The sequence below is a fragment of the Rhipicephalus microplus genome, chromosome 9 (genome assembly GCF_043290135.1).
Source record: "Rhipicephalus microplus isolate Deutch F79 chromosome 9, USDA_Rmic, whole genome shotgun sequence".
Taxonomy (NCBI): Eukaryota; Metazoa; Arthropoda; class Arachnida; order Ixodida; family Ixodidae; genus Rhipicephalus; species Rhipicephalus microplus.
In genome coordinates this window covers 106,723,927-106,738,539 of record NC_134708.1, presented here as the reverse complement: position 1 = coordinate 106,738,539, position 14,613 = coordinate 106,723,927, and the positions used below count along the sequence as shown (strand labels likewise).

The following is a 14,613-nucleotide window of genomic DNA, read 5'->3' as shown; positions in this document are numbered from 1 at the left end:
TGAAGGTGAGAACTGTAGCGTTATCCAAAGTAAGCGATTTAGTAGTGTCCGGTGAAAGCACAGCCGGAAACTTACTGTACATACGCTTAGTGGTGCGCTTTTTGTCCGCCATCTCATCTTGGTTGGCAAAAAGTGGATTCAAATGTACGAGAAACTGGAAGACTTATTGAAGGACCCCAATTTGCCACAAAAGTTTCGTAAAGCTTTTCAAGATCAAACAAAACGGACCTCCACACACCCATTTCGCATGGCAAGGCACACGAAAACACAGCTGAACAGAAATTAACATCCAGCTTGGGAATATTTTTGTTTAAATAGACTTTTTGTAAGCAACACAAAAAAAAACTGCTTCCTTGTTAAAGTAGTCAGGCCGTTTAACACAACCAAACAAGAGGAATGTACATACCATGACTTTATTTGAATGGACACCTGTTTTGGTGAGGAAGCACTGGATGCTTTGATAGGGACCCAAGCTGACAAGCCCAAAAGAGACAAATAATCGGACAAAGATAAAGAGAAATTAAATGTGCGGGCATCTGTTCGTGCTTGTTTTTAACATGCTCTAATAGGTAATGGTAAGCATGAATTATCCGATGCCTCCTAAATTGGGCCAATGCGTTCGCTGTCGTACTAACAGCACGACAAGTAGGGTTTTTGCCCCTATTTCATAACTACAGTGAATATTTACTTCAGTGAACTAGAAGTTACCCAAGAAGTAGCTTACTTATCTGAAAGTTCGCTAAACTGAGTATTCACTAGGATATGGAACAGTATTGGGCACAGCAGAAATCAAGTCAAACGTGTCAAATGGAATTCATTTAGAAAATAATTCTGCAATCCTTATTTGGATTGGCGCCCTTAAATCGCAAGAAGAGACATAGCTACCGAGAGAGTCTTATTTTTGGCAGCGAAGCTCCTTATGCCGTGGGTCGTTCCCTCCACTGTGGTATAGTACGTACCACCTTTAGTTTATGAATTGCTCAATAGACGGCTATTTGTGTAAATATCTTTGGGAATAATATAACTAGATGGCGTTAGTGGTTTTCACAGCATACCCACGCACTGAATAATGACGAATGGAGCGAAGCGTCCGTCCGTCCGTTTGCCCATCCGTTCATTCGTCCGTGCGTGCGTCCATGCTTCTGTCCATCCGTCTCTCCGTGCGTGTCTGTCTGTCGGTCTCTCCGCCCGTGCTTCCGTTCGTCCGTCTGCCCAACCATACATCCGTCCGTCCGTGCGTCCACCTATCCGTCTGTGCTTCCGTCTATCCGTGCTTTCATCCGTCTGTCCGTCCGTCTATCCGTGCTTTCATTCGTTTGTCCATCCGTCTATGCGTGCGTACATGCTTTCTGTCCATCCGTCTATGCGTGCATCCGTCTGTTCATGCTTCCGTCCATCCGTCTGTGCTTCTGTCTGTCCGTCTGTGCTTTCACCCATCCGTTCATTTGAACGCATACAATTGTTGGATGAACACTCCCCCCCCCCCCCTGTTTCGGATGAACACTCCAAAGGTTTATTTTCTATTCCAATAGCTTCGCGTAGGTATACTGAAGCGCACGTTCGTTGTTTTCCTCTTCCGCACGGCCGCTCTGTCTCGACAGTGCTGTAAGCACGAGCGATGTGGCAGAGGTCCGATGAAGGAGCGATTTGGAGGCGGCACGCATCGGCTACCCCACTGCGGCAGAGCGCGAAACTGCATTGAATGCGTCTCGAAAATAAGCCCAGATATGGTCAAGATAGGCCAATCAAATTCGTTTTACTATGATAATCACTACTCAAAATTTCCTTTAGTTGAAATATTTTGGATAAAACGTCTAAAGATACCACAGGGGATTTTCGTAAGTTTGTTTTTCTGAAACACTTTTTAAACGTTCGTTAAACTGACGAGCATGCGGCTGTATAAATTATTGCCGGCCGCAGCTTCCACCTCAAGCTAGCTACAATTTTCCGTTCATGCTTTAGTTATAGCACTAGGGCCTTGGTTGCCGTACGACTATTTTTGGTATCATTACGCCATCGGCCTTTGCATATTTCTGCAGAAAACAGTGACTGCAGTGGCCGACTGGGTGATTCAGACGAGTGTGATTTTGTCTGTAGTAGTAAGAGTTCACCCTATCAACCTAATAACGATTCCTTTGCCACTCCTTCATTCAGACGCGAATCATGGTATGCAATCAAGCAAAGTTTTTACACAACATGGACAAGCTCATCTTGGTGGACAAAAGGCGGATCAAGGTGTACGAAACGCTGCAAGACCTATTGAACGACCCCAAGTCACCTCAAAACTTTCGTGAAGCTCTTCAAGATGAAACGCGGCCTGCCACAAAAAATGAGTACGTAAATATTTTCAATCATTTCACATGTCCGACATCAACTACATTCACAATAAAAATGGGCAGATCCCACGTACAGTGGGAACTGATGATATGCAAAGCACGAATGGGAAAGCTTGATATGGCACTCTAAAATCAGCACAACATTACGGGATGGAGGCAAACGATGCCGTACATGACTTCCGTGTCATGATTATCATGTTTGGATGTGTCGTTTACATTCATCATTTATTCACGTCACGTGATACCAGATTTAGTATATGTGGAGATAGCGAAACGGCCGTGACCATGCTATGAGCGTGGTATGTTGTTCAGAAATGTTCTCACATCTCACGCCTGTCAACATTATCATGTTCGCATCACTCATATCTTTCCTCATCAATTGACGTCACGTAACACCAATTAGGTGTATGAGGAACTAGTAAAATGGCTGCGAGCGAATCAAGAAGGGCCCAATATACTCCGATGTAGCGTTGACGCGCGCGCACACTGGGCACAGCGACGATACGTTAGCAAAACGCGAGCACTCTATAGTCTGACGCCAGGTGCGACCGGCACGACCAGCGTCCGTAGGCGCGGCCTGACGGCAACCAGCACGAAATGTGACATGCTACATTTCGCGCTGAAGCGTTACCAAGACAATACTGCGTCTCCCTCTTTTCGTGAAGGAGATACGCTGGACGCACTGTAACGCGCATGCGTCAAAGCAACGCAACGCGGCGCGCGCCTGCGAGTATATGACAAGACTGGTGCCTGGCGTGGCAACGCCGGCGTGACGCGACGAAATTAACGCCGGTGAGCACGCGCAACACGTCACGTCAAAACGCATTGGCATCTTGACTGTGGCTAGTAGTGATGTTCTCACATGACACGCATCTCATGATTATCATGTTTGCAACAGTCACATACCTTCGTCATCCATTGACCTCACGTAACACCAAAACAATATGGCCGCGAGCGCATCATGAGTGTTTCATGTAGTCATGTCGTTACATGACACGCATGCTGTGATTATCATGGCTGGATGTGTCATTTACCTATGTCGTCCGTTCGCATCGCGCAATACAGAGTTCGGTACATGTGAACCTAGCGAAATGGCCACGAGCACGCCATGAGCATGACATGTAGTCATGTTGTTACATGACACGCATGTCATGATTTTCATGTTACGGTCTGTCGCTTTTGTTCGCCATGCAATCATGTCATACCATACCAGTTTTGCAACATGCCATGTGAATGAAACCACCGCAAGACCTGCAGGACAATGAGATGTCAATCATGACATTCATGACATACTTGTCATAATTTACATGTAATTACTACACAGATATGTTCTTCATACAGTCATGTTATGCCATACCAATTTTGGTCTCGATACCATTATTGAAAGAGCCAGGAGAGCTAAAAGTCGTGGACGGATAGATAGATAGATAGATAGATAGATAGATAGATAGATAGATAGATAGATAGATAGATAGATAGATAGATAGATAGATAGATAGATAGATAGATAGATAGATAGATAGATAGATAGAGATAGATAGATAGATAGATAGATAGATAGATAGATAGATAGATAGATAGATAGATAGATAGATAGATAGATAGATAGATAGATAGATAGATAGATAGATAGATAGATAGATAGATAGATAGATAGATAGATAGATAGATAGATAGATAGATAGATAGATAGATAGATAGATAGATAGATACGCTCAATGTCGCCGAAGTTCGCTGAGAAATGCTTCGCTTTTAATATGTGTTGATGTTTACTGACTGGTAAAACATAAGCATAGTAACATTGGTCAGCATAAGACCTTGGCTCGGATTGAGGAAAAGTTGAAAAGCCTGTCGTTCAACGAACAAAGACTAAACCATCCACATGGGTCAGGCAGAAAACCTGCATCGCGATGACAGTTTCGGCGTTCAAGACGCGGCCGTTTCGTATATGGTGGCAGGCCATGAATTCACGGTACTTACAGCCAGCTGAAGTCACTGGAACAGGGAAAGCACCGCGACCCTTCAGCTCGCCGCCATATATGGTCCTGCGTGGCCGAAGCTGCGGTGTAAAAGCGTTGATTTCACCCGGAGTAACGCATGTTTTATACATAGCGTGTGCTTCTGCAGACTAAAATGAAGCAGGTCATTGTTCACTGTTTTACTAAGAAAGAAATAGCAGCAATTTTAATTGCATACACGGACGCGCACACATTAACAAGATAAAGAAATGCTAACTGCGAGCATTTAGGGGCTCGGCTGCCAGCATTGATCAATTGAGAAGTATATTAAACGTGAACTTCTGCGCCTTTGAAGGATTTACCTACCTACCTACCGACGCTGCCTACCTACCTACCTACCTACCTACCTACCTACCTACCTACCTACCTACGTATCTATCTATCTATCTATCTATCTATCTATCTATCTATCTATCTATCTATCTATCTATCTATCTATCTAGCCACCTACGTGTTCGTGCTTTCCTGGTGGTTTGGTTAATAGAATCTGTACCAAGCTTGGTATCGCACAACATGACTGAATGACCAATATAAACTGCAGGTCATAACATGAAAATAGTAACATTAATATGATGAACCAAACAATTCCACGTCATTGTCTTGGTTCTGTTGTGGCTGCTTCGTTAACTTTACATATAACACAGTTAGTATGATGTGACAAGAGTGCATGACGAACCTGAATGACTGATCATAACGTGCAAATGATGTCACGCATGTCACGTACAACAGAATTCATATGACGTGGTCTTGAGTTTGTCAGGGCCGCTTATTAAAATGAATGTATGTCGAAAATGTTATTACGTATACAATTGTAAATTACAGGTGGTAACATGAAATTCGTGGCTTTCATGCCATGTTTGGCGTGATCGACTTACTAATCACCACGGTCATGAAGTGCTGGTGGCAGGTTCGTTTTTCTTTTTTTTTTTTTGATATACACTAAAATTCATAATGCATGACGTGACTGTGTGGCAGAAACAAATAACAGACGTGAACATGAAAATTATAACATGCATGTCATGTACTGTATGATTTAAATGCCACGCTCACGGCGTGCTCGCTGCTTGTTTGGTATCGGGATACACACCAAAAATATTATTGTGTCACGTCACTTTAAGACGAACATGAAGGATCGGCGGTAACACAAAAATAATGGTATCTATTGCATGGCCTACATGCCACACTCATGGTACTGTCGCAGCCGTTTCGCTAGCTTGGCATTACAATGATTGGTATTGCGGGAGGTAGCTGTACAATGTACATGAATGAGAGGTGGGCACATGCAACGTCATATTCTCTTTTTACAACCTATCATTTATGTTCTTCATTCAGTAAAGTCCTACATTACTAATATTGTGGATGTCAAGGAAGCGATCCGGCCACGAGTGCATCATAAGCATGGTATGTAAATGATGGCGTGCATAACAAGCATGCCACATTTTCCCGTTACAACATGTTATTTATGCTCGTCATACAGTTACGCCACGCATTACCAATGTAGGTGTATGTCAAGCAAGCTAACCGGCCGCAAGCCCTCCATGATTGTGGCATGTAAATCTCGCCAACACTGGCACGCATGTCACCATTCTCATGCTTGCACTCGTCCTTTGTGTTCATCAATCAATCACATCACGCATGACAAATTCTGGTGAACATCAAGCAAGCCAACCGGTGGCGAGCACACCATGATCACGGCATGTAAATAATGTACATAAAGATCGCCTTTTGATTTTCATGTTTGCCCCTTTACTTCATGTTCGTCATACAGTCACTTCACAAAGTGCCAGTTTTTGTGAAATTCAAGCAAGCTAGCCAGCCACGAGCCCACTATGAGCGCAGCATGTAAATCATGCTTGACATAAAATGCAGTACATGATTTTCATGTTACCACCACTCCTTCAGACCCGTCATGCAGATATGTATCTCGCCATAGAACTTCTGGCATATATGTCCATTTAATCAAACGGCCGCGAGTTCGCCGAGGCACTAGCGAGGTGAGCGAGCTGGACTATTTAGGGGGCGCAGCGCACCGAGAGCGCGTGACGGCGAGAGAAAACAAACGCGGTACTTTCCCCGTTCCAGCCACGGAGGCAATAGTGCCGCCATGGGCGTAACTATAGGTGTAAATATAGGTGTAACAGTTCTAGGCGTGGTTACTAAAGTTTATAGGGTATAAGTGGTTTCGGAATGTTGATGGTTGTGGTATTACTAGTTCAGAAACCCCTTATCCTTTTTTTCTTACTTTTATCATTTATCGTCGTTAAAGCTAACTAGCATAGTAGCATAGTGAACTAGCATATCACTGTAACTGGAAACCGGAGAGCGAGATTCGACGCGGTCCCTCGTCTACCGTACGGCGGCCCTGGAACAGCTCTGCTGTTATCATGTTTCTGTGGAGATGTGGCTTGCTTACCCCGCCATTAACCAATCTCTCACCGAACTGAGGGCTATTCTAGCCGAGATGGCTTATGTTTTGCTGCTCGCTTTTTACACGCGCGCCTAGCGCTGAGGTCACGTTATCATAGACCCTTGACAGAAAACTGAAACGCGAAACGTTTGTTGTTCTCGATTTGCGCACTCAGGAGGGCCGTGTCTACGTTGGTCTGTTTGAGCGACCGACCTGCGTCTCAAATTATACACAAAGAGAACATTTCCTCCAATTCCTTTTATACTTACAAGCTTGCCCTCTGTCGATGTGAAGCGACTGGCAACCTCTATTAATACCTCGCCTGTCTGGTGAAACGCTTGCTTCTTACTTTTTTTTTCAGAACTTGTGGTGAACAAATTGAGGGCAACGAAGTAGCTGGAAGAATAACCCAGGAAGAGTTGGGGCAATCCAATAAGGTGAGAGATTGTGACCCACGCACCTGCATGATAATAGTTGCCTAAAAGGTTTCATGTTCCTGTGTCGCCCATTATCTCTCTATCTCTCTCTTTTTTGATACCTCAGTAATTGTTATCATCAGTTCTAGGCCTTGTTACTAAAACTTATAGGGTATAAGTACCTTCGGAATGTTGATGGTATTACGAGTTCAGAAATACTTTATCCTTTTTTCTTCCTTTCATGATTTATCGTCATTATGAATACCTAACTAGCATAGTAGCATAGTGAACTAGCATATCACTATGATATCAGCTTTTTCAGTGAGATGGCGTCAAGGACGCGCTCGGCAGCCCGCTATGATACTTTTCCTTATGGTGCATGGTCCCCCGTGCGTCGCGCGCGTTAGCTTATCTCGTGGTGGCGCAGAAGCGCATACATCTTGGACTTTCACCGTAATGATTGTGTTGGTCACTTCACTCGTTGCAGCCTCACCGTTTCCGTGAATAGCGCGCTTTTCAAGCAGGATAAGTAGCAACTGTGACACTAGTTCACGCTCATGGTGTCTATATACCTGTCCGTATACTTTTCGTACGTCCTTTGCGTTTGAGCAGCGCATCGAGTGCTCAGCTGCGAACGTTCTTAGCTCGCGCTCGTCGTGTATGGGTTCTTTCTGTGCGATCTTTCTTGTTTGATAGTGCGCGGCACGTTTCAATGTGGTTGCCCCTCTTGGCGTGACATTCCACTCTGTTGTTATTGCATTCATTGCTTCGTGCTCGCGGCGAAACTATAGGACTTTTCCACTATTGCTGGCACGATAAGATTTTTTGGCCACGTCACAAGCAACTCCAGCGTCATCGAAACCCCCGGAGAAGAACCCAGAATAGTGCGTGTGCGTATGTTTGTCTGTGTGTGTTGCGTGTTTGTTTGCATGCGTGCGTGTTTGTATGTGCGTGCGTATGTGTGTTTGTGTATGCGCGAGTTTGTGTGCGTGTTTATGTGCTTGTTTGTGTTTGTGTATGTGAATGTGTGCGTGCGTGTGTGTCCTTTTTTTTCTTGGCGTGCCTGCGCTAAGTAATGCAGTCTTAGTTCGTTTGGCCATTGTTGATCGTGAGTGTTTCCTGAACCAATGCAAGTGTTGACTTCAATTCAAAAACATATCAGAGGTAGTTTACACGCGTGTCAATTGGCTGCTAGTGAAAGTGATCGAGCCCCATGAAGTGTAAGAGCACAGTGGCCATATTATTGCGTAAGAAACGAAACTATGTTGCACAACGACGCAATATAACAATATTGTTCTCAAGCGTGTAGTAGTCGTACACACTACCCGAATAGCAGTAACAACTGTGAGACCTCTCGCTTTCAACCATTTTTCATTTCCTTTGGCCAGACAGGATGGCAGCTGCTCTGCAAACTCATATGCTTTACACGGTGGCCGGCGATAGCAGGAGTCCTCATGTTTCTAGCAGCGGCCTGTGCTTTCGGCACACTACAAGTGTGGATCAAGAAAGGAACGGATTTAGCCGAAGGCGCGACCAGTGATCCCACCAAGCAGCTAAGCTGGGTGGAAGTCCTCGTGGTGCTCTGCTTAGCAGACGGTGAGAACATAATATGACGTTCCGTATTGTCGAGATACACTTACCGACTTTACTCGAAGCACACGCGACTCGTTCAGCACTTGTGGTCTCTAGTTTACTTCAACAGCTTTTGCGCATCTTGCTTCTTTCGTTGCATCTTACTTTGATGCTGGCCTGCCCTACTCAGTCTCAGGGGATGCACACTCCTCGAACTTCTTAAGGAACCTATCGTGCTAAAACATATTTCACTCCGTAACGTTGAAAGTTGGGTGAGGTAATGATCGTCTATATTGATGTGAGAAGCAGCGCATGGATTTAAACACAAAAAGAATGAAACGCAGCGATTCTTCTGACATTTGGCTCCTTTTATGCCTTGTCTCCATGCGCTGCTTCTCACGTAAACGTCGACGCAATTCACTTTGGCTTAGAATACCCGTGAAAAAAAATTTAATCTACAACCGCAGGTTAAATAAGACGAACATTGTAAGAGCCACCATCGACCTGGTGTATTAAGCCAACTCAGAAAATTAGCAGGAGAAATAACTCAGATGTACTGCTCAATGAGAGTATATTTTCACTGCATCAAGATTTTTCACAAATTGTGAAAAGACAGAAAAAATGGTAAGCGCTGAGGCATCTATAGCTAAGACCGTGTAATAAAAACAACTAGAAACTGCACCTTATATGATGCCTGAATCAAGTAAGTTTGCGGAATTATACACCACTTTATGACATATGTGCAGTGTCACATCTAATTTGCTTCAAGTGTCTGTTGATTTCAAGCACATTTAACGAAAAGCCGCGAAAAAGATTGCACAGGGCTGTCAGCATACAATAAATAAACCTATATTTCTGAACAAGCAAACAAAACTTTCGCACTGAAAATTTTCGACTACTGTTACTATAGTAAAAGCAATTACCTAATCTCGGTTTAATACTAAAGTTCGTAAATCAGAACATATTTTCCTCATATGGCTAGCAACATTACTGGGATATAATTTTGACATGCGTAGTGCTGTAATTGGTGCAGGTTAGCTAGAACACCCTCTTTCAATAGGTCGTCGCAAGGTCAAAAACACTGGCAAATCTTGTGAAAATATCAACGTCATTGTGTGCAAGACCGTGGGAACGTTCCGACTTTGCTGGAACTCCGCGAATGTCGCCTGATGTGTAAGCAAGGGCTATGTTCAAGGATATGAGCCTTGGAAGATAGGTTAGTTACTTTCACTACAACTAGCCCTATTTTGTTACAACGGATGTAAATGATTCAACATTGAGCGCCTGTATAGTTTGTGTGTGCATAATGTAAGATTTTTCGCCACGCATCAATTCCTTTTAGAATACATACCAGTGAGAAGTTGCCAAATAGGAGCAGTATGCTAAACATCTCTTACTTTTATTTAACTCCACCTTTTTTTCTTCTCTTGCGTAAAATATAACTGAGACTACGCTTCTTTGTTTGAAATACTCATATCAGTGAAATATTTAGGACTGTTGGAACTGAGTGAAAGTCATTCTTTTGCTTATACTTCAACGCAGTTATTCCCAACTTAAAACCTTATATGAGGCTTCAAGTCAAGATTCATTTTCTGAGAACAATATGATTCTATGGATATTACACACAGGAGGAGTTTTGCTTGAAAATCCACCTTGTATCAAGTAAAACCTTCTCGTTCCATGTCATAACTCTGAACGACGCGGAAGCTACGAGCCTATGTTTGGCATTTATTTTTAGCGATTCCATTTCATACACCCGGATTTTCTTTTAAGCGCTTAATCGCTGTCCCGCAGTGGTCACACTGTCTACCAGCACATGTCAGCAGTATGAGCACTGTCATATTCGAACACCGTTGGTGAGGCCAACACTGCTTTTCAGGATTGCGAGGAGTGAGCTTCATTATTGTGGTTTGAATTGCAGCATTATATGCGGTGCGTGCTCAAAATAAAGATAATTTCTGGAATTTTGCTTGCCAAAGCGGTGATATGACAGTATGATGCTTTAGTGTAGGGCTCCGGAAATCGTCGACCATCTGGGGTTCTTTAAAGCGGCTCTGTAACACTTCTTTAGCACAGGAAGGAAACGCCGCCGATCCATATCGAAGCACCAGGGAAATAAATATTGGCCCCGTATCTGCATGTTTCACTGCAAATATCGTCGAAAGAAGATAGTCTTGCGTGTGGAGATAAAGAACAAAACGGTTATTTGGTGTTCTGGCGAAAAAATTGGTGAATTGTATTCTGGAAGCGCTGCGTCAGAGAGTCTTGATCCCTGCAGCGAAGGCGAACGAGCGCATCGAGGCACGTTAGACCCAAGCACCATCTGGCAGTTATCTTTGCAAACGAAGGAAGGCGTGCGCGCCCGCGGAGAAAGATGCACGCCCGTCTCAGGGGCAATAAGGTGTAGAACGCAAAGCGACGGGCAGGTGCCACCACCGTGTCGTCTTAGAAAGCGTTGGAAACACTTGCCTTTTTGAGCATAGCGTTGCACTGTCAGCACAGCGTAATAAACGCTACGGTCCTTACACTTGTGTGTAGCTTCTCTAGTGTAAAGACACACATTCAAAACATCAACGTGTTGCTATGGTGCCTCAGATATGTGCAATAATTGCTTTTCAATTGACAATCGCACAAGTGTGAACGCTGAATTTTGAGCAATATTGGTGGGCGCTGCGGATGGCGTTCGCCATTTGAGGTATCGTTTGGTGCCATTTGGGGTATCGTTACTGCGGACAGACCAATGTACAGACAGACACCCGCAGGTCGCGGGCTCGATTCCCGGCTGTGGCTGCTGCATTTCCGATGGAGGCGGAAATGTTGTAGTCCCGTGTACTCAGATTTGGGTGCACATTAAAGAACCCCAGGTGGTCAAAATTTCCGGAGCCCTCCACTACGGCGTCTCTCATAATCAAAGGTGGTTTTGGGACGTTAAACCCAGCAAATCAATCAATCAATCATCAATCAATGTACAGACAGACCGCAATTTCGGCGTTGAAGGTCCCCAAGAAAGACTATCGTCTTTTAAAAGGCACAGCACGACTGAGACGACAGAGGACATGAAACGCGGCCGAGTGCTGACTAGCAAGCGGATTTATTTCGCACCAAGAAGGCAAGAACCGCTCGCATGTGTTGCGTGTTCTTCATCCATTGTCTCAGTCGGGCTGCGCCTTCCTATTTATTTGGACCAATTCAACCCGACCAACATCTTACGGATCATGAAAAGATGCCAGCCGAATTTTATAGCGCAGCCCGTGGCCAGGCATCCACAATTAATTCTCCAAATCCGCTAGCGATCCTTCCCTCTTCTTTCTCTAAAGGATGTCATACAGCTAAATGACGGCGCCATATAGCCAAATTTAGCTGATACCATCAGCTGATATGTGAATCCTGGGCTGCATAGTTGCCGCCGCCACTGAAAGCCATCGCGTGCTCGCGATCACACTGAAGGTAAGCCGCGCGTTCGTAAAAAAAGAGGATGCTCAAGGTCACGACGTGCGCGTGACGTATTTCTTTCCTCGCTCAATACCTTTATGCTTATCTTCTAGCGCTTTCATCTGGAAGACAGAACCGAACATGCAATTGCAGCTTGCGACGAATATTTGTAATTCTATTCGTATACTGAACGGATTCTACACTCTAAGGCAAAATGGTGTTAAAAGGGTGTGTGGTCCGTCCCTTTGGGGATTAATGGGGCTGCCAAAACCATTAATACCTTTAAGGACTTACGGCACCGGGTCCGACAGTTAGTCCACACAGACAAACTCAAGGGGCTAACATTTAGTCCTCACATTTACACCTTAGTGAGTAACCAATAGTGCCACAATTCACCTCAAAGGACTAACATTTAGTCCTCACATTTGCACATTATAGAGCAACTTAACCCCCACATTTACACCTTACCGGGCAATCGTTAGTCCTCACAGTTGCACCTTGTTGGATGAATGGTTGATCCACTCAAATACTCCAATCGAATGAACTTTTTGTCCCCAGTTCACACTGTTTTTGTTTATTTTCCGTCAGACCTAATAATTTTTTCGCCTGTTTTTCTGCGCAGTGAGCAAGAAATTACGCAGAAAAGAACATGCGAAAAGTAAGCCACTTGTGTGTAACTGCTTTTGTAGTCACGGCAACAACGAAAGACAAAAGTGAGACATCGAAATCTTTTACTTTTACAGACACATGAAGTTTCTCCATTATTTTAAGTGGATTCATTATGAAGTGTACAAGTCCAGTCTCATTGTCAAATCTTGTTCACTCCTTGAAGAGCTCCTCCGACGGAAGCGATAGATGATAGGCATCGCAGACGCCAGCGCGCGCAGCCTTCTGCCTGTTGTGTTCTCACGGCTACAGGTAGAATATATTAAAAAGAGTTAAACACACGTGACAGAAGATGAAGATACGCGCATATGACAAGGACGTGCACGTTAATATCAAAACAAATGTTTATTGATATGTGGTGTTTAACGTCCCAAAACCACCATATGATTATGAGAGACGCCGTAGTGGAGGGCTCCGGAAATTTTGACCACCTGGGGTTCTTTAACGTGCACCCAAATCTGAGCACACGGGCGTACAACATTTCTCAAAACAAGTGTTAAAATATGACACACAATAACTTTACCTTCACGTCTCGCACAGTCCTTCTGAAGCTGCTCTGACGAAAGAGATGGATGACAGTCATCGCAGACGCCAGCGACACAGTGTTCAGCACGGTGTGTGCCCACGGCTGCACCACAAGTATGTAAAATAGTAAGTCACACGTGACAGAGGATGACTACAAATGCATGTGAGAAATACGTGCAAGGTGAAATGAAAACATACGTGAGATATGACATGCTAATAATTTCACCGTGATGTCACACATCGTCAAAGACTCAAGACTCATTTCGATCCCCGTAGCGCAACAGCTTAGGAGCGGCGGCCGCAGCCACAACTACGCGAACCATCGTGCCGCCAACAAGTCGGCGAGTCCTAAGCGACGTCGTTCAGCTCGAGCAAACGAACGCGAGACCAAACACGCCGCTGCACGCGAAGTGTCTGCAGCCAGCGAACTTCGAACAGGAGAGCGAGCGTACGCTTGGGCACCGCCACGAACAGCGCCGAGCTGGTTTGGAGCTAGCGCCGAAGAAATCTACGGTAATGCGACCATTTTCCACAAACTCGAGCGAGTGCATCGCGCAAACGCAAGTCCGCCACCACGGCCAACGGATGGCGCCGAGCTGCTTGCGACCGACTGAATGGAAAGCCAACTGTAATGGCGACCAATTTTCAGTGAGTTCCGACGCTAGCGAAAGCCCCGCCCGCCTGTGCTGGTGCACTTACAGCGCGCGATATACTACAACCAAGCTCTTTACGAGAACCCGCAACGTGTTTTCGATGACTCCCAACACAGCGACGAGGTCTCAGCCCAATATCGTCAGCACGGAGTTCATCGTGGCGGCGAAGACAGGCGAGAACTCGATGAGCGAGCGTACGGGAGGCCGACGGCAATGGCGGCCGATTTCCCGGCAGTCGCAAAGCACAGACGAACTGCAGACGCCGAAGCTGACCTTCGCGATGCATTTCGTGCGTGCGATATACAAGACGACCGAGACCGTTGCCGGCAAGCACGATCCGTATCGCACACGCGACAAGTACAGTAAAATAAAGAATGATAACCTACTTAAATAAAGTTTTTTCATTCAAATAAAGTTTTTTCATTCCATTCCATAACCTACTTGCCTTGGAATCTAGCACTGCTTTCTGCCCTGAGTCGGGACTGAAGTATATATCCGATAGGCTTCCTGTTTTCTCGGCCACCACATTGGCCTTCCCAACTGTTGCTGTCGTGTGTTGGTCGTGACTATCTTGAAGCCAGAGATATA

At 44.9% G+C, this 14,613-nt stretch overlaps 1 protein-coding gene across 1 annotated transcript in view; it reads left to right on the top strand.

The window, feature by feature from the left end:
- LOC119164659 (ATP-binding cassette sub-family C member 2) overlaps positions 1 to 14,613 on the top strand; it is a 179,008-nt gene that overhangs the window by 115,226 nt on the left and 49,169 nt on the right. Inside the window, exons 17-19 of the mRNA XM_075874522.1 lie at positions 2,155 to 2,333; positions 7,123 to 7,198; positions 8,566 to 8,773. Coding sequence (XP_075730637.1) covers positions 2,155 to 2,333; positions 7,123 to 7,198; positions 8,566 to 8,773 — 463 coding nt within the window. The remainder of the gene's footprint in view (positions 1 to 2,154; positions 2,334 to 7,122; positions 7,199 to 8,565; positions 8,774 to 14,613) is intronic.